General features: G+C 32.7%; 2 protein-coding genes across 4 annotated transcripts; one reads left to right on the forward strand and one right to left on the reverse strand.

Annotated features, from left to right (window-relative positions):
- Positions 1–13,191: 13,191 nt before the first annotated feature.
- On the forward strand, positions 13,192–17,960 carry LOC141666912 (uncharacterized). Its single transcript, XM_074473160.1, has 8 exons — positions 13,192–13,649; positions 14,719–14,877; positions 15,100–15,431; positions 16,136–16,475; positions 17,005–17,153; positions 17,246–17,339; positions 17,420–17,491; positions 17,599–17,960. The coding sequence occupies exons 1-8, from the start codon at positions 13,296–13,298 to the stop codon at positions 17,644–17,646; spliced, it is 1,548 nt and encodes a 515-aa protein (XP_074329261.1). The 5' UTR covers positions 13,192–13,295; the 3' UTR covers positions 17,647–17,960.
- A 1,761-nt stretch (positions 17,961–19,721) lies between these two features.
- LOC141667227 (la protein 1-like) lies at positions 19,722–26,332 on the reverse strand. Of its 3 annotated transcripts, none has more exons than XM_074473634.1 (10): positions 26,200–26,332; positions 25,994–26,072; positions 25,046–25,195; positions 24,776–24,918; positions 23,707–23,855; positions 23,121–23,216; positions 22,608–23,019; positions 20,747–20,894; positions 20,268–20,337; positions 19,722–20,087 (listed from the first exon to the last, which is right to left on the reverse strand). In XM_074473634.1, the coding sequence occupies exons 1-10, from the start codon at positions 26,251–26,253 to the stop codon at positions 19,985–19,987; spliced, it is 1,404 nt and encodes a 467-aa protein (XP_074329735.1). In that variant the 5' UTR covers positions 26,254–26,332; the 3' UTR covers positions 19,722–19,984. The 3 variants fall into 3 exon arrangements, 2 of the variants coding, with proteins under 2 accessions (XP_074329735.1, XP_074329734.1); XM_074473633.1 differs by having other exon boundaries at positions 22,608–23,022; XR_012552533.1 differs by having other exon boundaries at positions 20,009–20,087; positions 20,743–20,894; positions 22,608–23,022.
- Between the last annotated feature and the right edge of the window lie 9 nt (positions 26,333–26,341).

The raw sequence follows: 26,341 nt of genomic DNA on the forward strand, positions 1-26,341 counted from the left end.
GGACTTCATCAAGAACTGCAAACTAAGCTATGCAATGCTGGAAGCCCCAACTATCTATTGTGAGGTAATTGAGGAGATTTGGACAACTGCAGAGTTCAACTCCACAGATATGACCATTACTTTCTCTCTCAAAGGTAAGGATTACTGTATTAACTGTGATGATATACAGTCTTGCTTTAAGCTACCTGAGAATAATGCCATGACACCACACACTGATAATGATATATCTGCTATGTTAGATTCCATAGGCTATTCTTTTGATTCTGCTAGTTTAGGGAGCATTAGAAGAAAGGGCCTTAGGAAAGAATAGAGTTTTCTTAGAGATGCCTTTATCAAGGTTTTCTCTGGGAAGATTAGCAATTTTGATGCCATAACTTCATCTCTTGTTAATATGCTCTATATGCTAGTTTCTGATAGGTACTTTAATTTTAGCAACTATGTCATGCTAGAATTAGGTTCCAGGTTAGGTAATAAAGCTAATATACCTCATAACATCTACTATGCTAGATTCTTTATGTTATTGGCTAACCATGTTGCTGAAGGTTTGGTCATAACTAATGAGAGCAATAAACTCAAATGCTGGGCATAAGAGAAAAGGGTCCTTGCAGACCTTGTGAGAATTAACCTCAACAGCCAGGTACCATTGGTATATTTGCCAATAATGAATGCACCTCAGGTAAGTGAGGTAAATACTTCTGCAACTCCTACTTCTTCCAACCCCATTGTTTCTTTGCCTTCTAGTGTGGCAATGGAATCTGTGTCTTTGTCCCAACAGATTCCTACCAAAGCCATCAAAACTAAAATTCCAAAACACAAGTCAAAGAAAACCACCTCTGTTGTTTCTCAAAAGACAACAGTTGTAACAACTACCATAAACCCTGAAGGGAGTGAACAGGGTGTGAGTGGTGAGGGGAGGGGTGAACATCAAGAAACCCCCCAGGATAAGGTGGGAGAGGTGAGTGGTACCCTATCCAGCCAAGCCACAGTTTCTCAAAAGACTGTGGTGGTTCAAAAGAATTCAAACACATCCCTAGTTGCATCCTCCCAAAAGGATGCAGCTATTAAAAATAGTCCCCAACCAGGGATACAGAACAAAAGAGGGAGGGACACTGAAACCACACATTCACCTATCAAAGCCTTTTCAAGAAGAAAGAAGGCTCAAACCCTAGTTTCAACACAAGGGGCACACACTGCACAGATATATCCACATGTATCTTTGCCTTCTCAAATTCAGCTTGATGCGGCTCCAGCAAATGTGGAGTCACAGCCTCATTCTCTCATAATAGACACACATCAATCACCAAATTCTCCATCACCATTGCTGGATGTGAATTTGATATTCACATCAATTCCTGATTCTCCCTCTTTAAAACTCAGGGAGGAGCCCCACTCAAATCCTGGTGATCATCATCTTTTAAATGATTTGTTGGATCATCAGCCAATTCTTTCAGACTTAGTTGAAGAATCTGTGTCACCTCACTTAAAATCAATTCACACAGATTCAACAATTATGTCACTTTCAATATCTACATCTTTTCCTTCTTCAACGGATATCTTTCATCCGTTGACAAGTGGTTGTTCTTCGACGGATAAGCTTAACAACAATTATCCGTTGATATCATCAGTTTCCACTTCAACGGATACTCCCTATCCGTTGATGGTCTCTACACATATAACTGAATCAATTCCAAGTGTAGAAGACATGGTTACTGTACAATCACTTCTAGGATTGAGGGAAGGGAGTGATAATTTGAGTGAGAGGCTGGGTTGCTCCCAGGCAAAAGGAGAGGTTGAGAGTCAAAATATGCATGCTATTTCTTCCAGTATGGCAAAAGTGAGTGAGGGGAGTGCCACCTTAGTAGGTGAGGGTGAGGGTGTGAGGGTGTGTGTGAGCCAGGGGGAGCCCCTGATGCAAGAATATAGAGAAAATGAGAGAAAAGCAGGTACAAAAGCCATAAGGGTGGATCCAGCCATTGCTAGTGAGTCAATGATTGTGGATGATGCTGAAAAGGGAAGACAATTTCAGCAACATTACAAAGCTGAAATTGATAACATTTCTTTGGATGCTGACACTTTTACTCATCCTGTTTCAGCCTATCAACTGTTGGCTGCTCAGGGCAATGTGGAGGCAGAGCAGACTTTAAACATAGTGCACACTTCAGAATCTCTTCAAAGAGATAAAGTTGTTATTAATAGGATGTTTTCTCAAGCTGGTGAGCCATCTGAAGAATTTGAAGTAAATTCTAATGATGATAACTCAATTTCTTTGGATGGGAGCATGAACTTAGGAGGAGATGCAGGCCCAAGTTCTGTTCCAAATTTACCTGAATGGGCATGGACAAAGAAATCTACACCAGGACAGTTTGGTGTAGCTTTGGTCAAGCAGGTTATGGCTATTCAAAAGGCCCTTCAGGACACTTCAGATGCTGGTACCAAGGCTATTCTTCAAGCTCATCTAGACTCTCTGCATCTCCTGCAGTTGCAGTACATCAGACAGAATTTGAGTGTGGATGAACTCAAAAAGGATATTGCTGATCTGAAATCCTACAATTCTGAGAAGTTGGATTCAGTCATGCCTTATGGTACAATGCAAGATTTGTTGCTGAGATTGAGGAGAGAATCTGATGCTGACAAGAGGCTGGCCAAGTTGGAAAACAGAGTTCAAGTCATTGAAGACTCTGTGGTCACCATTCTTCAAAATTAACAATCTCAGACAAGTCTACTATTGCAGCTGGCAAAAGCACAAGGCTTGACCCCTACCCTTGATGATAACAAAAAGGGGGAGAATGAAGGGGAAAGGGAAGGAGAGCCATCAACAAAAGTTCAAATATCTAAAGTGCTAGTTCCTGCCATCACCACTTCTCCAACACTTCAAATCAAAGGAAAGCTTGATGGAATTGATCTAATCCAGATATCAGCAGCTGAGATGAAAGTCAAAGAGCAAAGGAGGAAAATTGATGAAAGGATGCAACAAATTTTTGGTTCTACAACTTCAAAATCACAATCTGTGAAGCATAACACAAAGGTGGAGCCAATCATTATGGAGCTCAAGCCAGTAAGGAGGAATAAGGTTGGAGAGACTTCTTCCAAGAATCTGAAACTTATGGTTCTCAAGCCCAACAACAGATCCAACAAGGACTCTACAAAGAACCCTCTAAGCCTTGCTCAGTTGAAAGGAGTGGATTTTCCTCTTCCAAAGCCTGATGAAGACAAGGTTTTGGGTGGTAATATCATGAAGCATAAGGAGACCAAGGATGTGGTTGAAAGAATGAACATGGCTATTATCTTTAGAGAGGGAAAGAGTATCTGTGTGATACAAGGACATCCTAAATTCTCAATAGCCAAGAGGGAAGAAGCCATAAGGTTGAAAGAAGGAGCTAAAAAGCTAAAGGCTGACAAAAGAGCACAAGCAAAGCTTGAAAAACAGCTAAAGTCAAGTCAAGCTGAAGAAAAGAAAGAAATTGAAGACAAGGGTGAAGATGTAGGTATGGGGGACATGCTTAATGATGATGTGGAAGAAAGAAGCAAGGAAAGAAAGGAATGGCAGAAAGGGAACAGAAAGAAGACCAATGCAAAAAGGAAGATTGTAGATGAAACTGAAGAAACCCAATCAAAATCCAAACCACTACCTTCTATTCCTGAACCCATTGTGCCTGACCCCTTCATAAACATCCATGGTGAAACAATCACTCCTAAGGAGGAACCAATTGATTGGGACACCATCAAATTGCCCACTTTCTTAACCACTTCTCCACCATCAAAGAAACAGAAAAGAAAAATCAAATCGACACCTCCTCTAACCTCAATCAAATTCACTCAGAAGCCTAAGCCTAAGCCACAAGCCTCAAAGGATGATTATGTTCACATTTGTGACATAAAGGAATTTACAGACATTGAACTCTATCTGGATGAGCTGAAGGAAGTAAGGGGAATAGATGCCTACAGACAGCTTCCAGAAAGACTAGTGTTCAAATATAAAGGAAGTGGGGAAAGGACTTGGCCTCTTTACAAAATTCTGGATGAAGGTTATTCTACCTTGGTTAGAGTCTACTCAGCTATAAAAAGGGATTCTGGCTTTACCAGGACTGCCAAAACTGAGATTCTCAACAAGATTGCCAGCATAAGGAAAACTTGGTGGGAGCCCAATGTCTTGCCTAGAACATTACTCATCCCAGAGAGAGGAATTACAGTTCATAAATCACCTCATTGGTTGATGGAGTTTAGAGACAATAAAGGAGTCAGAAAATTTTTCAGACTTGAAGACCAGCTCAAGATTGCCAGTAATGAAACTCTCAAGAATATGCAATCTAAGTTGGACATCAATGAAGAAGATGAAGTTGAATTCTACAGACAACTCCAACTCCAAATAGAGGAGAATGACATGAGGCTAGGGAAGAAAACAAGGGATCAAAGGAAAAGAAATTAATCTACTCAGGCTAAAGGAGCACCCTTGGAAATAATGTAATTCTTCAATTCTATCTCAGTATACACATTTTTGCAGCACTTTTGAATTTCTACTTTATTTCAGTTCATATGTTTGATAAGTGTTTTGTTATCATCAAGTTAAACCCAAATTTATGCCTACAGTTATAGTAGACATAAATAGGGGGAGATTGTTAGGAATATGTGTATTAGGTTGATGATAAGTTAAACAAAACACTTAAGTAGAAATCTAGTATTTGTAGCCTCAACGGATAAGACCATTTTGGCTATCCGTTGAAGAAGTAGCTTTACTTAGAAATAAGTTTAGTATTGTAGCATATTTCATTCTTTGTATTTAAGTTGTAATTCTTAGATGTTGTGGGAAATTATCAGTCATATTGACTACTAGTGGATATGCAAATAGGAGGGCTAATTGTAAATATTTCATGCCTTGTAATTTTGTATAAGTGAAGTAGTATCAACTGATATTAAAGGCCTTCAACGGATGAGAAACAAAGCTTCAACGGATGTCTCTAACACTTCAACGGATAACATCCATCAACGGATGAGTTCTTCAACGGATAAAGCTTCAACTGTTAATGCATCAACGGATAAAGCTTCAACTAGATAAAGTCATCAACGGATGAAAGCTTCAACGGATGCTTAGTTCAATAGCAGTTGATAGTGACAATTCATAAGCTGACAGAGGCACATGGGTTGACAGAGACAAACTGGAATGTGGCAGCCTTTAGGAGGAATCAAGAAAATGTAGCATTTCCATTCTGGTGCAAACAAGGAAGTATTCAAAGATTCACAGCTAAACCTAAATTGCATTGGATAGAGAAATGAAGAAGAAACATGTGAAGAATCTTTTAATTGTATTTTACAGTTTTGTCTTCACTTGTAAACTTGGTGATATATAAACCAAGTAGCAGCTAGTAATTAGAGTGTGAATTTTTCAGAGCTGTTTAGAAAAATCCAGAGAGAAAATCATATAGTTTGTACTAGGACGCAGCTGTGATTTAATTCTTTGAATCACAGATTTTCTGAAATAACACATCTATGGTGGAACAACAAATCCACCAGAAAAGTTTTTAAGTTCTTTGTGTTCTTTACATTTGTGTTTGAATATATATATTTGTCTGTATTAGCTTCAAGCAATTCACACACATTTGTTCACTAAAACACTTAGCCTTAGAAACTGCTCAAAACTTGAAAAAGTTTTGAGATTTACATTCAACCCCCCTTCTGTAAATCTCATTGTTAGTCCACTGGGAATAACAATACGCTATCCCTTTTTCTCAACAACTGTCAACATTCAACCATAATCAGTCACAATCAATCATTCCCTAATAGCTTTTAACACGTCCATTTATACCATAATCCTACGATTAACAATTATTCAATCATTTTATAGAACATAACATGCACTTATCTTTATACGATTTATCACATCAAAGACTCACCATAACGAATTAAACTATAACACAAAATTACATTCACAAATCCAATCCTTATTTTCCTTAAAACAGAATAAAATCAATATCTTTTATTTTATTTTTTAAAAAAAAAAATGAAAATCACAATTTAATCATACTCGACTAATCATGTATCGTTTCATATTTATTCGAATACAAATTCGATTTCCAAACCGATCAATACATTAATAAAACCTTGAAGTAAACTCGTAAACTCAATATGCAATAATCTACATAATTATTTACTAATTGTAGGGCTCAGTTTACACATCACCGCCCACCACCGGCTCACCGGAGTTCACCGCCGGTGGCGGCAAGGGTTCGGGGTTGCCAAATTCGGCCCCCAACTCGAAACCTCGCCGATTTTCTTCAAAAAAATCCAACACCAGTTAACATGCAACAATCACCAAACTCAAATCTTCAAAAATCGAGTTCAAAAACTCGGATTCCACTTGAAAACCGAGACGGGTTTTTCATCAAACAACAATTACATACAGATACATACACATGCAACCGCATAGACCTGATTACGGAGAAAAGAGGGACAAGAATCAAGTCTCGGGTTAAATTTCAGTCGAGAGAGAGAGAGAGAACAGGGGGGATGGATGAAGGAGAGAGTTAAAAGGTGAGAGGGCGGGGGTAGAATAATAAATCTACAAATAAAAATCTGTTTTTCTTCTTTTTCTTTTTCTTTTTTATACCAAAATATATAAACTTTATTTAATAATATAAAATAGCTTTGTAATATCTGAAAATGCCACGAATTAAATTTTTAATGCGAAGAATATAAAATTAGCTCTCTCCCCATATTTTAAAAATATTTTTTTGAGCAAACGAATTATTTTCTATGGATTTACAAATAAATCTCTAATAATTGAAATAAACTTTGGAAAATTATTTTTAAATACCAAAATATTAAAATAAATCCAACTACCATTTTTAAATGTCTCTAGGACAATTCCAGAGATAATAAAACAAATTTTACACTTTAATCATACTCAATTAATTTTATAGAAATATATAAGGACCAAATAATTCTTATTTTCACTAAATAAATCTTCTTAAAAATATTTTAAAAACTCGCGAATCACAGATTTATACACGTAATATCAAATAATTTATATTCATATAGTAGTGGCAACCACAACTCGTAGTCATGCATTTTCACACATAAATTCCCTTTTATAGATGTTTACGCTTATACCAAATATCCGGTAATTCAAATAACAAATTAATCTTTAGAAATTCGAATCCACATAACACAGATACACAGATAATACGATCTCTTTCATAACTTAACATAATCTACTGATTTTTCTTATTCCAATGTTGGTTAAATCCATTTTTACATAACGGGTCACGTCCAATCTGACGACCCAACACAACTGACTCAATTACGTTTTCAAATCATAGCTTAGACCCTTTATTGACTCATCAAGTTGGAACAAGACATTTTTTATTTCTCTTTTACTATTTCACAGAAGTTTCACATAAACCATGGAATTATATAATATTATATTTTATTCTCATAAATTATGTCACGAAAAACCCAGTCGTTACAATTATCTTCGGGTTTAAGATGTTCTATAGCAAATTTAATGAAACTATATGTTAAGTACTTTGTCTCATTAAATCGATTACGACCAATCCAACTACGATCGAATGACATATAAAAATATTCACAAATTGATATTAGGAAATTATACTAAGTAACAAATTCAAGTAATTGAATCATTTAACAAATAATTAAAGATAATTATAATAAAATTAATAAATATTACACTACTTACAATAAAAAAAAGTTAAAAAAGAATTCACATGAAAAAAATGACGGAATCGCTAAAAATTATACTTACTTGAAGATTTAAAATGATTACATGGAAGCTTTTATGGACAAAGTAGAGGAGCGAAGGAGAGAAAATGATGGAAGGGGATGATTTTGCGGCCACTAGAAACTAAAAGGGGATGTAGTAGGGTTTCTAAGTTCTCGCATTTAATATTACCGCACTTAGTCGTTCATAAAGCACGGCTAAATACGACTGTGCAGTGTTATAATTAAACAAGTTAAAAACGATAGAACAACGTTGAAAATGAGGGCCGCTAAATACAACCGACTTGTGTTGAAAATTAAATACAACCGGAGAAGATTGTAGGTAAATACAACCATATTCTATTGCAATTTGTTTGTTTAATTAAATTTATGTTAAAATCTTTAGGAAATAAAAGTTTTAAAAAATAATTTTTTTTGCATACCCACAAAACTCCTCAAATTAAAGAGATCTGTACGATTGGCTTACTAAAAAAAATCAATGAAATTATAAACTCCAAAATCGTTAATTAATTTTTAGCAAAATTTTAAAATAGATTTAAAACTAAATATAATGGGTGGCGGTTGTTTTTACAAATACAACGGACTATGTTTGTAATAGATTTGAATTAGCTGAAAAAATGGCTCCCTTTTTCCCTCATTCTCAACCAAAAATTTAAATAACCCGGGAGTTTTGCCACCTTTTTAGAAACTGAAATACGACGGATTTCGGTCGTATAAGTTCGTAAAATTTTAACAATTTGGCGGGCTTTTTCGCTCCTTTTCCTTTTGGCTAAATTCGACCGTATCAGGGAAGGCTGTGGTATTTGTGTCTAAATACGATAGCCTTTATACGACGACCTCTACATACAACGAACTTCCGGCGTTATTTGTTTTTTCCCGCCGGGTACTTGAAGTTTGACCTGGTTGACTTTAAAAACAACCGAAAATTGTCGTATTTAGCCGTCGTCATATTTAAATGATCGTTTTTAGCCTTTTTTTTAGTGAAAGGTTATTGATTATATATACTTTTCGCATTTATACGTGTATTTTAACCATTTTGGGAAATTGTCAAAATTTGCGAACACTGGTTGTCAATCTTAAGGCAATCTACCAAATCCAATAGGTAAGCAACAAAGAGTGTCTTGTCACATCAACTTTGACAACCCCTATTGAAAATACTCTTAGTCATCAGCTAATAACTCTTTTTAACTAAAACGTGCTATCAATTCAATTCAAATTGATAATAAAATATTATAAAATTTTAATTCAAATTATATTAAATTTAAAAATAAAAAAATATTAAAGAAATCTATGTATCGCACGGATTTTAAACTAGTATTATTAAAAATTATGTTAATTAACTTTTAAATGTTACGCTTTCTATATCATTGAATTTTTAACATTATTTGAATTCTCTCTCACATAATTTGAATAATGTTAATAATTCAATGGGACGAACGGAATATTTTTTAATAAATATAAATATTATATAACCAGGAAGATGCCCGAAAACTAAGAATAAGTAAAAGCATAAGCATGTAAAAAAAGAGTCAATTTTTAATCTATACTATTATATTAAAGAGAAAACAATGAAAATTTGGTCGGTTATCGGTCTGTCTGCGTAATTATAGTCATTTTTAAAATAAGAGACTCTCATAAATAGATAAATATTCATAACAAAATTATAATATATCTAATGGTTTTCGATAAAATAAAATAATATATAAAACTCACCTGGTCGGGCTAAACAAAATTATACTATTGATCCAATTTTAAATAAAAAATTAAAAAAGAACTATATATAGTTAGTTGGATTTGAACAATAGGGCTAAAATAAAATAATAAATATTATTGATCCCACTAAAAATATTATAATATTAGACTGGACTATAACAAAATAAAAATTTGAAACAAAATTCGTGGAGTCGATATAATGTCATCAAACTACCTGCCGAGCTACACAAAGTTATATTATTGATCCAATTTTAAATAAAAAAAAAATTAAAAACTACATATAGTTAGTTGGATTTGAATAATCGGGCTAAAAGAAAATAATAAATATTATTAATCCCGCTAGAAACATTATATTATTAGACCAGACTATAACAAAATAAAAAATTTAAAGGAAATTAATATGGTCGATATAATGTCATCAAACCAAAATAAAATAATACATATTATTCATTCGGTCGATATAACGGATATCAAGCTAACATAAATTTTTTGACATTGACTCGTAAAATTTTACCATTGATTCGGATTTAAACATATTAAACTAACCTAAATATAGTTAGTTGGATTTGGTCTTAGCTAAAATTTAGCTTTTAATTAAATATAATAATCTTTCGTAACACACATCTATAAATATCAATAAAAATATAAATTTCAATCATTATATTATTTTAAAAATGCATTATCACTAACTTATACACCTATGTTTATATTAATAAATATTATCAAATTATATTATTAAAATTTCAAATAAATAAGTTTCATAACTTAAATTTTTTATTTCAAATTAAATTCAAAAAAATATAATACTAAAAATAATCCATGTATTGTACGGATTTTAGACTAGTATATATTAAAGTTGATATATATTAACTTTTAAATAATAATATTTTTAGTAAAAATAAACTAAGTCGACAATAAATAGGTCACGAACGATACGAGATTTGATATTTACCTGCAAAACCAATTTTGTTGATGTGATGTGAGCAAAGAGCAGGCGCACCCAACTACAAAACTGGTAAAGAATTTGCCTTTTACACAACATTACAATCAGTTGCTGTCGAAGTGCTTGACTTTAAATTAGCAAAAAAAAAAAAAGTGCTTGACTTTACTATCTTTAATTTATTCGTTAATTACTTTCAATGACACGGCATTTTTTTGTAATATAATTGCATTCTATGTGATTAAAATTATTTATATGTTTAGCAGACCATATCCTCGTTGTCTTTTTGTTTGTTTGTTTGTTGTCCAGAGGCTCAGAAACACCCGATTGTAATTTGTAATGACGGTCATTATAATTCTACCCTGCTTTTATGTGATTCTTTGTTTGGTCTTTACATTTAGTTAGAGGTAAATGAGTCAAATTGTTTGTGAGTTATTTGATTTCGATTCGTAAAAAGTTCGAACTTGACTTGAAAATAATCGACTAAACTCGAGCTTGAGCTTTTCAAATTTTTAACCTAATCGAGCTCGATCTTCAAATTACTTGACTATCATAAGATTCGCGAGTCTTATCGAATCTCTAATATTTTTTTAATTTTTAATTATAAATATATTTTGATATAAATATTTAATATTTTTTATGTATTATTTATTTATTTTCGAATCGAATTCGAATTGAACATATCATAATTCGAGTTTTGTTAATATTTACTGAAATTAGTCCGCGCTTTTGAGTCGACTCGAGTCTACCGAATTTTTTACGAGCCGAGTTTCGAACTTAAAATTAAAGATTCGGTCGATTTCGAGTTCAAACTTAAAATTGAAAATTCAGCCGAGTTCAAGTTCGAACTTGAATTCGAACTATTTTAATCGAGTTCGAGCCCGGCTCGACTCGATTAAACCCTTACATTTAACTGGCAAAGATTTTTCGAGGTTTATTATTATCGTATCTTTTTGACATAAGAAGACTAAACACTTTAAGTAGGCCATCTAATAGAAAAAATCACTATTCAATCAACGAATGTTATGTTGTTTCTCTTTTTTTTTCTTCAAAAAAAAGAAGGTTCACCTGCGATCAATGCGAACGGCGAACCTGAGACACTTTATAATTTTAAAACATTTAGAATAATAAAAACTACTCCTAATATAATTTCAAATCATATTTTCACTAATTATAAAAATAGAAGAGTATATCTGCACAAAATTGCAATAAAAATATAATTATGGACAGTGGAAAGTCAAATGACATATATAAACATAATAAAACGAAATTAATTATAATCAATAATAAAACAAATATCTTTGTTATACAATATGAGTTGGGCACTTGTATAAAAAACTTTAAATTTTGAAAATTTTGAAAAATAAATGAAAAAATCTATAAATTTGATCTGGAGTTTACTAATATCCGAATTTAATCTAGTTTTATGAGTACGTTAGGTATTTGTATCAAAATACTCGTTTACAAGTTTCAAATGTCCGAAATACTTAAATACCGATTGATACGTTATTTTCAACTAAAAATGTCTCAGTAAATTTCAAAATCTCAAAAACGTCAATAAAAATAGATAAGACAAGAATAAAACCATGCGCTTTCTTCATTGTAAAATAATTTAAGAAATGAGATTTCAATCCACTCACTGACGCCTTTAGAACACTCACTAATTCAAGTTCAAGTTGTTGAGGTGAAGATTATCGATTCTGTTTTTGGAATTTTTTTAGAAAAATATGTACAGTGTATGTGCGTGTTTGACGCCTTACATGAATACGTATCTACCCCGAAATTAAAAAAGAAATACACATATTCTTCATTCATACTTTTACAAATTTTTAAATAAATGTCATCTCCCGGATACGAATGCAAAGGATATTATGAATACTGTATGTCATAGCAGCACAAACTATGCCATGACGTCAATTAGCATTTATCATACTTTTTTATTAATTTTTTTAATAATTATTTTTATATTAATAATATTCAGAAATAACAATTATCATTCTAACGCATTTATATATATTTGAATATTCAAATTTTTTTCGATATAAATAAATATTCTGATAATATTTGATTGTAATGTCAATTAATTTTGATTCTATATTCAAATTCAATATTAGTATAATTATTATGTTTTAAATTTTATTATATTTAATAAATAAATTGGCATGTCATTTGTGCATGCCTTTTTGACAAAAATCATTATACTTATAAGCATGCTTTTGGAAGTAAGTACCCTACTGTTAAATAACTTTAATGGATCGTTTGGTTTAAGATGTAGTATCGATTTGAAATCAAAAATCGGGTTAAAGTGGTACGAGGTTGAGTAATTATATATGATATCATGTGATTGGTTGAGTGCTGAAATGAACATTTTTAATTTAAAATATTTTAAGTCAATGATTTAAATTTAATTAAATATATTATTTTATTATAATTTTAATATATTTTTATTTTATAGATTAATTTGGTATTAAACAATTACATTTAAATGCTTAAATAGAAATTAAAATAATAATTATAAAGTTGCTCTTTCATGCTCACCTTCCCTTAATATGAAAAACCCATACCTGGGTAACGAAGAATGAGTATTAACTTTTTTTTGAACCAAACAGCAGGTATGGGTTTGATAAACCAAACTCATGCCTGATTTCAGAATTTGGCGAATCAAACGACCTTAGATATATTGGAAAAAAAGAAATATTTTGGACACTTTTTCTTAGTTCATGGGCCTAAACAAGCATCATTAAACTGGGTTTACTATGATGGGCCTAAACAATCAAGCATCAAAACAGGACGATACTCAATAATTTTATCCCAAAAAACACACACTCTCCCCAGCTAGGGCTTTAACAAAAAACACACACATCACATTCTCCTTATCGCCAAACCCTAATTTCACTTCACCCCCAAAACAATGGCGTCCAATTACGAGTTCGAAGAAACTCAACAGCTCGATTCGGCCGGTTACGACCCGAATTTCGTACCCGACTCGGTCAAATCATTCGTGGTTCATCTCTACCGACACATCCGCGAGAAGAATGTGTACGAGATTCATCAGATGTACGAAACCTCGTTTCAGACACTAAGTGAACGCTTGTTCAAAGACACTCCTTGGCCTTCTGTGGATGCTGTGGCTCAGTACGTTGATAATGATCACGTGTTCTGCTTGTTGTATCGTGAGATGTGGTTTCGACATCTTTACGCTAGGTTATCGCCCACTTTGAAGCAGAGGATTGACTCTTGGGACAATTATTGTAGCCTCTTTCAGGTTTATTTTGTCCCGTTTTGTTTCGATAGTGGTTGCGTTTTGTTATTTTGGTATAATTACTTGTATTTGGGGTAATGTGTGCATTTTATTTTGTGAAATGTGATAATTTGTTTTTGCGATTGAAGCTTTGTTTAAAACTGCGGGTTTGTTTAAAACTGCGGGTTTATTTATATTTGTGAATTTATATTGTGTTATTACTAGGAAATGAATTTGGTTTTAGGAATTTGTAAAAATTGGTGAATTTGTATTAGTGCTTAAACGAAACAATGTGGGAAAAATGTTGGTATATAGGGAAGAGGGTTGCTGATAGGAATTTCTACTGGACTGATTACATCTTTAAAATCGGTCTAATCTGGCCAGGGGTCTCCTTTTGGTGGATGTAGAACACAAATAGGATTGGTCATGTTGAGGCACCTACTTCGGTCAAGCACACTTAGGTCACTAGATTGAATCGCTGTATAAGTCTTTGGTTTGATTACAGACTCATACTTTTTTATTTATTTTGAGACTTAGTTATATTCATCAATTTTGATCCGGTATTTAGTAAAATATTAACTATGAATGTCCAACAATTTTGTTCAATGGCTTTTACTTGTAGACAAAGTATATTGTAACAGATTCCTTCCTCAATGTGAAATGAAATTTTCTTTCAAACAATTGCCATTATTCTCAACATAATGTCTTCATGTATGTAATGTTTATTTCGATATGGCAATAAGAACTCTGATAGGCCCTTGGTAAATTTTTGAGATTTCAATACCTTTTACTGTATTTAGTAGTCAGAATTAAATGCTGGTAACGCGGATAGATACCACTTTGCTTTGGTACATGGTAAAAGTGATACGTGGCTGCATTAATTTTACTATGTTCACCTTTTATGTGATTTTGTGTATAAAACATTAGATATTGCAAGTAAAAAAAGTGACATACGATTTACTGTGTTATATGGCTATTAGATATTATGTTTCTGAATTTGCTGTCTTTTTACTGCATATTTATGTTTATGTATATTCGAAAAAACTATGTGTCTATAGTTCTTGCTAACATGTTATTCTGCTATGACTTCTAGGTAGTTTTGCATGGGGTTGTGAATATGCAGTTGCCAAACCAGTGGTTGTGGGACATGGTGGATGAGTTTGTGTATCAATTTCAGTCATTTTGCCAGTACCGAGCAAAGATGAAGAGCAAGACTGAAGCGGAGATTGCACTTTTGAAGCAATTTGATCAGGTATTCGGTGTTTCTCTTCGGAGGTATTTGTTTTCTTTAACCAAAAGAAAAGAAAGTACAGCAGATGGTTACTATTCAAAGGTTTCAGTAGAGATTATGTTGGAATTTTATATTTAGATATGCTTTGGCTAAATCTCAGGAAGTTTAAGATCTTTAATGCATTGCTCTTAGGTTGTATTTGATTAAAATTATAATTTTCTGTTTTATGTTATTCTTTCTCAGGCTTGGAATGTCTATGGCGTGCTTAACTTCTTGCAAGCGCTAGTGGAGAAATCCACAATAATACAAATTCTGGAACAGGAGAAGGAAGGGCTTGAGCAGTTCACTGTTAATGATGGATATGATTACACCGGTGGAAGTAATGTGCTGAAGGTCTTAGGTTATTTCAGCATGGTCGGTTTGCTACGAGTACATTGCTTGTTAGGTGATTACCACACTGGTCTGAAGTGCATACAACCAATTGATATAAGTCAACAAGGTGTTTTCACTATTGTGATTGGAAGCCACATTGCCACAATATATCATTATGGGTTTGCCAATCTTATGTTGAGGAGGTATGTTAGTGTTCTATTAAGAAGCTGAAGTAAATTACATGTGTCATTTCTGTTTAGATCGACAACGAATCATTATATGTCTTGGTTCTATATTGTTATGTATGTTGACTTCTTGATTCTATGCATGTGGCGATATATTTCTCTTTGTCTAAGCTTGAATCTTGATTAGAAAGGTTTTGACTTCAAAACAAATCTTTGGTATCATGAGACGTGATCATACAGAGAATTTACTCTCTACTTTTTCAGAATGATAAGAGCCAATATTACTCATCGTTCTTGGAAGTCATTGCCTTGATGTTTTTACTTAAGAGTACTACACATTCTCCTTGGTTCTTTGTTACTTTCTTTTGTGGTTTACTCGAGTGACTTGGGCATCTTATTTCTTCAAAAGATCATATTTCCAGTGCATATCTGCATAGTGTCTTTTTAGGTTACTACTAATTTGAAAGCTATTAATCCAAGGATGCGCTCCTATGGAGGATGTGCAAATTTGATTCAGAAGTCCTTTTTTGACATTGATTGTGCAGAAAATTGTGCCCTATCATTATTTTCTTTTTAAAGTGGATATTACAATATATTGCTTAAAATAATATATGCTTTATTCTTTGTTCTTATCTACTCATTCAATACATTGAAGTTTTATCTGTTCGTAATTAACATTTTTTCTGAACAAAGAATTAACCGTTTATTCATTGTCATTACAGATATGTAGAAGCTATACGAGAATTCAACAAAATTCTCCTGTACATTTACAAGACTAAACAATTTCACCAAAAATCTCCCCAGTATGAGCAGATTTTAAAGAAAAATGAGCAGATGTATGCTTTGCTGGCAGTTTCTCTATCTCTCTGTCCTCAGTTGAAGCTTGTGGAGGAGACTGTGAACTCTCAGTTGCGAGAGAAGTATGGGGAGAAAATGTTGAGAATGCAGAGGTACGATGACGAGGCGTTTGCTCTTTATGATGAACTCTTCTCATATGCATGTCCCAAGTTTATTACACCATCTGCTCCAACTTATGAGGAGCCTCTTGTGAATTACAACCAGGTATAAATTCCCTACACCATGCCTATCAATATTCTCTACTAGTACTTCATAATTCATATTTTGTTAATTTTCCTGTTCACTTTCACCTTAGAACACCTTTTTGTAAGATTACTTTTTGTGGTAATCTTACTAGTATTTCGGGTTATTGATCTTTTAGTAAAAAAAAATTGGTCGTCTTATTTATTAAAATGTTTAAAAGTTTGGAGGATTAAAGTAGCTGATTTTCTCTATGGGGGGGAGGGGGTTCTAAGAGAGATAATGTTCAGGTAGTAGACATATCCACTAGAGGGGGGGGGGGGGGAGCTCGTTGAATGTTGTTGTGATGGCCCTTCCTTGAATTATGTACAAGGATTTGATACAAACATACAGTACTTATGTACGGACTTTTGACCTAGAAATTAACATTTTTCAACAAGGTTAGTTAGTCCAGGTTTTACCCTAGGAGACTTGTGGTGCTGTCTTTCGTCTCTACCTTAGTTTTTCTGTTCCTTCTTGCTGGATGACACTTAAAGCATATGTCTTTTGGCAGGATGCATACAGGCTTCAACTGAAGCTCTTCCTTTATGAAGTGAAGCAGCAGCAATTATTGTCTGGTGTCCGTACCTTTTTGAAAGTTTACTCAACCATCTCCGTCGGGAAGCTTGCAACATACATGGAAGTAGATGAACATACTTTAAGGTCAGAGATCACTTGGATTTTTTGGTGTAGCTTGATATCTGGAAATGCTGTTGGCATACATTATATGATAATATGTGTCTAATTATTTGCAGAACAATTTTGATGAGTTACAAGCACAAGACACATGCCGTTGATTCAGAAGGGAAAGTTGTCTCCAATGCTGATATTGATTTCTCCATTGATGATGTACGTATATCAGAATTCTATAGTCAAAACTTATTTGTTTCAATATGTATCTGTTAGTGACAAGGCTATTTCCATTGCAGGACTTGATTCAAGTTGTTGAATCCAAACCAACAAAGCGCTATGGAGATTATTTTCTTGGACAGATTGCTAAAGTGCGTATTTTTTAGATTGTTTATAATTAAACAGTACACAACTTTTATGCATAAGAAATATAGTAATTGCTGCTGTCATAACATTTTCAATGTTGTGAATTGTGCAGCTTGAAAGATTAATGGAGGACATGGACAGGATAAAGCTGGAGGCATAAATATCAGTGGAATTTCTTTTCTTTATTCCTTTCCTTTTCAAGACATGTTGCTTGCTAAGATGAGCTCAGATAATTACCATGATATTGCTGTTATAAAATTTGTATCTGAGGAAGTAATTTTTGTTTAGGGGATTACCTACTGAAGCTCTGTTCAAAATTAATGAAGGTTTGAAGCTTTTGTAGTAGAATCTTAACCTTTAAAATTTATATTAGTATCTATGAGATCAAAAGATGCTAGTAAAAATGGTGTAGCAAAATGCCTAATCTTTTGTAATCTTTGCAAATTAAAATATTTAAGTGACATGGTTCTAGGATCTCAATATCTTCCGGCTATTTTCAATGTTATCAATTAAGAATGCATGTATTTGTATATTGATTTCTAAATGTATTATTAGATTTTGCATTTGTAGTCTTTAAATTAGAAATGCTGTCTTCAAATTTATAAGAGAAAAAGTTGCAAGTTTCCTATAATTTGTGTAGCCGTAGGATCTATTAGTGCGTTGAAACCTGAAATACTTTAGTTCTGTGGTAGATTATTTATCACTATAAGTTGTGGTGCTAACCAATATTAAACAACATTAAATAGCAACTTTATAATCTTACAAGCATTAAATAGGCAGGTTCAGGACACATTTTTTTTTAAGATTTAGTACTAATCTTGTAATCTTTTATCAACCAAAACTAATCAAATTGTACTCATTTCTTAATTGAAATTGTCTTATTGACTAATATTTTTGATAAAATAATAATTTTTAATGTAATACAATTATTTAAAAAAATATGAAACTACTATTATTGAATTAAAGAATATTTATACTTGATTCAAATAATAATAATTATTGTAAAATTAAAAATGAACATATAAAAGATCACAAAATTTAGTAAACTATGTTTGTAATCGAAATAAAATAATAGAAACAATTCCTTATAGAAAGTAAAAATATATACTTAAGAAAAGAGGAAGGAGGTAAAAAAGATTGAACTGCCTTAACTAGATAAAAACAAAACATTTTTTTTATATGAGTTTTGATTTTTACACGTATTTTAATATTTTTTGATTGAATAATTAAAAATATTATTAGTATATTTTTGTAAATAAAATAGACAATATGTGTATAATTTAATTTATAAAATATTATTTTAAAATTATATTTTTAACTAATCACTCAAAACATATTAAAATATTAATATATGTACAAAAGTGAAAATGTGTTTTAAAAAATAAAATAAAATAATACTTACAAACATAGGAGTACGTGTATGTGAAATTGAGAATTGATAAGTTATTCATGACCATATATGTATTTAATTTAATGTATTACTGATGAAAAAGATAAAGTATATAGTAATAACTGATTACTGCACAGAGAAATATTTTACTGCATTTAGCAATCATGTTTTTTATTGTTTAATTTGAAATACACTTGATAATTTGCCACTTTAAAAATCTTAATAGAAATACTTGCTCTTTTGGTATTATTGTTTTTATGAACTCCTGGAAAATATTTTTTAGGAAAATGTTATTTTTGCATTTGTTTGACTTTCTAAATTTTATTTATCAGATTTTCCCGCCTTTATTTGGTATTTAGGATAATTTAATATTTTCCAGTAAAGGAAAATCTTATGAGAAAAGTGATGAATTTCATTAAAATGACTTCCCCTATTTAAATAGGGTTTTTTTTTTCCAAAAATAACTACCTTCTCACTGTTTTCATAATTTTTTTATAATAGCTATGTAAAGCTATTACAGCTAAGTTAGCTAGACCCCATTTCCCAAACAAAAAAGAAAAATTACAAATGTAACATGCAACACTCATGTCTACATACATTTCAAGTGGATCGCATTCCGGGACAATTATAAGTTTTAAATTTTTTGGGTTTTGCGAGGATGTAGAATGCTACACACTCGGCTAAAGTAATGGGCATCTAATATTAGTTCCGGTCCTGAGGATCTTGCATGACAACCGATCCTTAACATGATCTAACCAATTTAAAAAAGGTTTCTTTCTAGTCTAGAACACAAATCACAAATTACTTCTGTAAATGCTTTCTAACCAAACTTGCAAGTTTTAAAATGTAAGAAAGAATTCAAAGTTTCTCATTTTTAACTGCATACATATCACAATATCACATACGAAGTAACAGATGATTTAAACCATACGTTTGCCATGCATAATGCACCAGGGAACGTAACCATAGAGTTTCTGTGTAAAGTGAAGCGTAGAGATGAACCTGGCTCTAAAATCTAAATAAACCAGGTGAGAATTACGGAATATATGAGCGGTGACAGACAAATCTGGACCTACGACTGTTGAAGACTTCTGGCATAGCAAATTTCTCAGACTTTCTGTGCTTTTTTTGGACGATCCGAATAATCATTATCCCTTGAACGGGAGTGCTTCCCATATGATTGTCTCCCACCTCTGTTGGATTTCCCACCCCTGAGAAGAAGCCACTGTATTTTAGAACATTTTTTTTTGTATACAGCACTTCCCCAAAACTTGTAATACATATGCATATTCATATAGCTATTATCTGACGGTGAAAGCAGATTACGACAACTAACGTAATTACTACTTTATACTATAGTCTATAAACAATAAACAGATTGAATATCATACCTTCCACGACTGTCCTTGAATTTCTCCTGATTACAACGAAGGAAACCCCAGTATGTTTTTTCAGCCTCTCCTGGAAGGGGGAAAAGATTAGAATAAAGATCTAGAGTGCAGTTGATGAAGACATCTATTTAAATCACATCTATTTAAATCATAACACCAACATAAACTAAAATATTATTGGTACCAAATAATCCATTCTAAAATAAATTGATACGAATAAAAATTGATGAAGTTCATGGAAGCACAAGCTAGAAAGACCTTGAACAACTAACTAAAATAAAGCAACCCGTGTTAGACTATTTCTACTAAAAGGTGCACGAAGCTCTTTTCCAGTTGGTAAAAATCATCCACTAACTGTTTATTGGCCATCTTTATCCGTTTCACAAAAAACAGGACTACAGGTTACAAACAAGATGAGACCTACGTCCTTGGTTCCAACAAAAATTGAAGTGTTTAACAAAGTTGAGGACACTACCTACCGGTTACTGGTTCTAATACAGCCACATAATTCTTCACCATCAAACCGCCTTCTTCAGCAAGTACAGCAGCAGCACGTGCTTTCTGTGCTGCTTCTGCTTCTTCAAATCTGATGTATCCTGAATCAGCTCCCATTGTGAAATCAACAAACTGCAAAGATAATAACAAAAATAATAAATCACATAATATATTCCGAAAATATAACTTTTAAAATAGCATTAACATGATGAGTATCTTTAATGCTTTTTTAAAAGACGCATGCAGAATATCTGAACAACCACAATTCTGCACGTCTTTCATTAAAGTATTTCAGAACTTCAAGCTTACTTACATAGTCATACAACACCGTTAATATTTACCACAACATACAATCGAAGCACCCCAACCGAAAACATGGCTCTTTTTTTGTAACTCCAAAGCTTTTTTTAAAAAAGTATTATATTGAGCACTTTTACTTCTTTTTGTAATGACTAATGACAATGCGACACGTTGAAAAATAAAGGAACTTATACACCAACTTTCTTAAAACATTATTTATATAAAAAAATAACACTATTATAAGCACTATGTAGTAAAACTATAATATTATTTTGAACTACTCTTTCAGGGTGGTTCTCCAATGTAATATCACAAAATTTCCAAAAATATTACATTTACATCAACGGTACCATAATACAGATTAGATAAAGAGTGTAGGTCTAAATAGATCAGAAATTTTACAACTTCACTAAGGAAAAACATGAATGAAAGCTTCATAAGATTTATATAATATCTAAGTGCCACTACTAATAGTGTGATATTTCAAGTCTAAATCTTCAAAAGAATGTTATATATGATAAGCACATAATACATTATTATAAACCACATATATGATATTTCATATATAATCAAGAAAATGCATGGATAAAAGAAGGGAGAGCGTAATAAGTGATTACTTATTTGTCACTGAATGATGGAAGATAAATGATAACTTAGGGAGGGAGAGGGAGGGGGAGGGGGAGGGGGAGAGAGAAAGAGAGAGCTAGGGAGGGAGAGAGTGAGGGTGAGGGAGTGGGTGGAGAGAGAGCTTAAATAATAATTTATATGAATCTTATTTTAAAAATAAGTTAAGAAAAAATTCCTGAATTAGAAAATGGAAATTACTCATACAATTCTGTAAACGGCCAACGCCATTATATGTAACAATGTTTTTTTATTATTATTATTTTTAAGAAGGGTAGATACTAGCAGAAGGATAGCAAAGTTTTATCACGAGTCAAAATATATACCTTACCATATCCAATATACCTTACACTATAGGATAATTTACAATTTCAATCATCAAATTTTCTGGTACATAATTGAAGCAAGTGCAATGCAGAAAAATTACCACGGATTTCTTTGCAAGTCTATACTTGCATTTCAAAGGTAAACAACTGACAAATGAATGAAACTAAAACTTTTAGTGACAGAATGTTTGCAGCAGCCAATTAAAGTATCACATTTTACAAGTTTCTTGCACTAACATACACATTGCATTACCCATAAGATTAAGAAGAAAATTTTAATGCAATCTTTAGTAATATAGGAAGAGTTTTAGGGCCTGGATTAAGCTTCTGTATTGAGTAGGCTGAGCATAGACATGATTAGAAAGGAGAAAAGCACTAGTAACTAAAAAATTCAATTGATTTTTTGATTAAGAAACTGCTATATGGCATGTGGAGGTAATCACATCTAATTTTCTGCTCCTACTAAATTTTATTTCGTCAAAATACTACGGTCAGCTGAAATATCTCATATAGTTATTCAAGTAATACATCTACTTTGTAAATTATCTTTAGCAGTTAAAAACATCAAAAAACTGCTCATAAGTCATAATCTTACCTTTACTGAGCCAAACCTTTTGAAAACCTTTTTAAGATCTTCACGTAGAACAACATTCTTGTTGTCCTTGTACATTATAGCAGTTGAATTGCCTTCAGCAACAGCTTTAGCTTCCTCTTTTGGAATAGGAATATCAAGAGATTCTTTTTCATCTTCAGCCTGATCACTTTCCATAGTTGGTTCATCTTCGACCTTGTCTTCAGTTTTAATATCGACATTTTCTTTTTGGCTTTCTTCCTTGACTATAGCATCTTCAGATATCTCGACAGTTTGCTCACCTGAATTTGGTTCTGCCTCTACCTTAGATATATCAACACTATCACTAGGTGGATCCTCACTGCCATTCTTTACAGCAGAATCATCAGCTGACTTGCTCTTTAATGTAAATGCAACAATTAAGCCTTTGGGGTAGCTGCTATCAAAATAACCAAATTGGAACACAAAGCAGTTCAGCAAAGAATAATAAGCCTCAAGAAAAATGAACAGCTACAATTTATAAAATTTATTGCTTACTTTCCTTCATTTGAATTGTTCTTGCGATTTAAGTCGTTTTTGGGACGAGATTTCTCAGCTTCTTCTAGCTTTTCCCGTTCTGCATCAAAATCCTTCCTGAGATGTTAACCGCATTAGAAGTTAAAATGTAAGTAACTAACTATTCACGGAAGTTAGCTGCAGTAACTAATCACACTATTTTCCCCTATAATTGTGATGCCTGTATGTTACTACGCAAGGAAATAAATTCCTACAGAAGCTACTGCACACCTAAAAAGTTCGACCAGATCCTTTTAAACGCTTTCAACAAGCACCTAACTTCTATTTGATAATAATTATCCAACAAAAAAGGAAATACTGGGTATACGTATGTTGCATTCACCTTGACGCTTGTGCTGTGTCCAAAGAATGCACATGATCAGAATTATGAAACTAAGGGAGTAAAATTCTTAAATATTCGATTCATTTTTCTCAGCAAAGCAATACAGGTAGAGATGTCATATAATAATTAACAAGCCATTCCTCTTTAGAAACTAAAAGTGAATCAAACTTACAAGTTGCAAGTGACATTACGTATACTTTAGTTTTTCATACAATTACTGCTTACTTTGCTTTAAGTTCCAAGTTGGCGCCTGCATATACCAGACTTTTCTTCAAAACATCTGTAGCTTCTTCCTCAGTTGCAAACTCAACCAGAGCAGTGCCACAAAGCTGCCTACTGTCTGAAACGTGCCGAGGCAACCTCACACTATTAACCTGGTAAATGCAAATACAAGACCTTAAGATGATTACATCCAACCATAATAGGCACCTACAGATCTTATCCACAAATATTACATGGGCTCACAATCTTATCCAGGGTGGAAAGACATATCTGACATGTTTCTTAAAAAATACATATTAACTAGTTGGCAATGACCAGCTGACACCCATATCCACAAATATTAGCGACTTTAATCTTAACTATAGAAGTTACTAACATGGACCAAATACTAAATAAATATCCTATCCTATGGCTGAATTTCCAGTGTATTGATGTTATGGCTTGCAATACAACAACATGGGCCAAATTTCTCAAGCCTGCAAAAAACAAATTACTTTCTCCTAAAAAGACTGTTACAAAGACAGTAGAAATGTTTTATTACTTTTAACTTATCATTTCTCTCAAAATCTTGAAAAATAGGAGCAGGGTCTAGGGAGGATAATAAGTATATGTTAACACTCCCCTTGCAATCCCATTTTAGGTCGAGAGTCAATCGCTAAGAGCTCATCTTTGGAGCAACATTTCATTTTAGCATCCAAAATAATAATTGAGAATAATTGGGGGGGGGGGGAGGATGAATCAAACTTGGACCTCTTTCAGTTAGAGCTCTCTAATACCATGTTAATATTACTAGTTCTACCAAAAACTTAAGGTGCTAGGAGAAGGGCTTGGCAGAAGAATATTTCATATGTTAACAGGTAGCTAAATGGTGTACTGGATACCTAATCTACAAAAACAAATTGTAGATTTCTTCCATAAAAACAAAATAACTACAATTTGGTGAACATAAGATCCTATGGTCAGAGAAAAAATCTAGAGGTAAACATTGAGGATTAGTCAATCACATTGGCACCCAATGTTTGTTTAAAGAAAGATGTAAACTAGTTTGCAGAAAAATATAGGCACCCAATACCTTGGCAAACTGAGAAAAGAAAGCCTCCACATCTTCACGCTTAACGTTGTGCTCTAGTGGTGATGCTGCAACTGTTTTAGCATCTAATTGCTCAATAATCTCTTCCGGCTTCCGTAATTCTGTAGTCCTGCCAACTCTTTGACCTACAATGCAAAAGTAGAACTTAAAATTGAGTTCATTTCAAAAGATACCAAATTTAACAAATATTATGCAAGTCCTAGAAATTTTTAATAAGCTAAATACATATAAAAAAATAAAATGAAAACTCACCGTCTTCAGATATCTTTAAGAAGGGTGAGCTCTTTAATGTTTCAGCTACAGACTTCACTGTATCTGCTGATATATCTTCTTGTTTTGCATCTCCCAAACCCAAATGACTTTTCATCTTAGAGAATGAGCAAATTAACGCCAAGCTGACCACTAGAAATATCAGTCAAGTGAAGACATATGTGAATGTGCTTTTATCTGTATTAATACAATTTGAGTTTCTCTGTTTAATATATCACCCAAAATTATCATGACAATTTCATTTTTTATTATTTAAAAAACTTCACTTTTTTAAAATATTAATATAAGAAATAAAATACTAAATGCCAAGAAAGGTAATAACTTCATTTTGTGTGGCTTAGTAACACCTGACATCTCTGAAAAATGATTTGATTGCATATCATCTTCATAGATTGCATTTTCTATTCAATAATGAAGCATTAGACACCTCCAATTCTCTTTTATAGGTACATTAACAGTTTAATACCAAACCCACTCAAGGAAATATCACTTCAACAATCATTCCTATCAAGACTTGCCATAAATTACATATGCTAGTTAAAAGAATCAAATACACAGAAAATTAAGTTGTTCGTCAACCAAGTAATAGAATCAGATAGCTATATTCTCAAACACATGAACAAACATCATCTACAAACTCATATCCATAATTCATCACAACTAATATTGCTATAACACAAATTATGCAAATACAAACATTATAATGTACTACACCCATCTAAACTCTTTAATTTTGGTTAAACTTCATTTAAAAAGAAACCCGTAAAATGGTGGAAAGTCAAAAACTTTGTATCTAGTTGCTAGGGAAACAAATCCCATTTGCCATCTAATCAGGGAAAGTTGATAACTTTACATAAACCCCACATATTGAATACAATTAAACATCATAATATACACAAATACACACACACACAAAAGAGAAAAGGATACAGCCATTTTGACTCTCACTAATAGTCTTAGAAAGAAAGGCATCTCTGGGAAGATTACTGTCACTGAAGTAGAACTCAACCTGCACTCAACAAATTACCCCCAGAAACAAAAAAGAAATAATCTTTAAAGCAAGAAATAATAATAGACCAAACTAATAATTAAATGGCAAGCAGAAAAAGAAAGAAAAAGAAAATAGAAAACAAAACCTGTCGAATAACTTTCTTTGAAGTTTCAGAGTCCAAAGGAGCTGCAGTTGCCATTGGAGTTGTAGAAGTTTAGACAGACAGAGAGAGACAAATGTGGTTTAGGGTTTTTGTAAAACTGAAATCCTTTTCCATTAATTGCCCC

Source organism: Apium graveolens, chromosome 6 (assembly GCF_009905375.1).
Source record: "Apium graveolens cultivar Ventura chromosome 6, ASM990537v1, whole genome shotgun sequence".
In the NCBI taxonomy this organism is placed as follows: domain Eukaryota; kingdom Viridiplantae; phylum Streptophyta; class Magnoliopsida; order Apiales; family Apiaceae; genus Apium; species Apium graveolens.

Coding starts and splice junctions, on each gene's coding strand:
- LOC141667227 (XM_074473633.1), bottom strand. CDS start 26,253: ATGGCAACTGCAGCTCCTTTGGACTCTGAAACTTCAAAGAAAGTTATT. Junction 26,073..26,199: donor CAAAGAAAGTTATTCGACAG/GTTTTGTTTTCT, acceptor TGTTGAGTGCAG/GTTGAGTTCTACTTCAGTGA. Junction 23,023..23,120: donor AACAATTCAAATGAAGGAAA/GTAAGCAATAAA, acceptor TTATTTTGATAG/CAGCTACCCCAAAGGCTTAA.
- LOC141666912 (XM_074473160.1), top strand. CDS start 13,296: ATGGCGTCCAATTACGAGTTCGAAGAAACTCAACAGCTCGATTCGGCC. Junction 14,878..15,099: donor TTTTGAAGCAATTTGATCAG/GTATTCGGTGTT, acceptor ATTCTTTCTCAG/GCTTGGAATGTCTATGGCGT. Junction 15,432..16,135: donor GCCAATCTTATGTTGAGGAG/GTATGTTAGTGT, acceptor TTGTCATTACAG/ATATGTAGAAGCTATACGAG.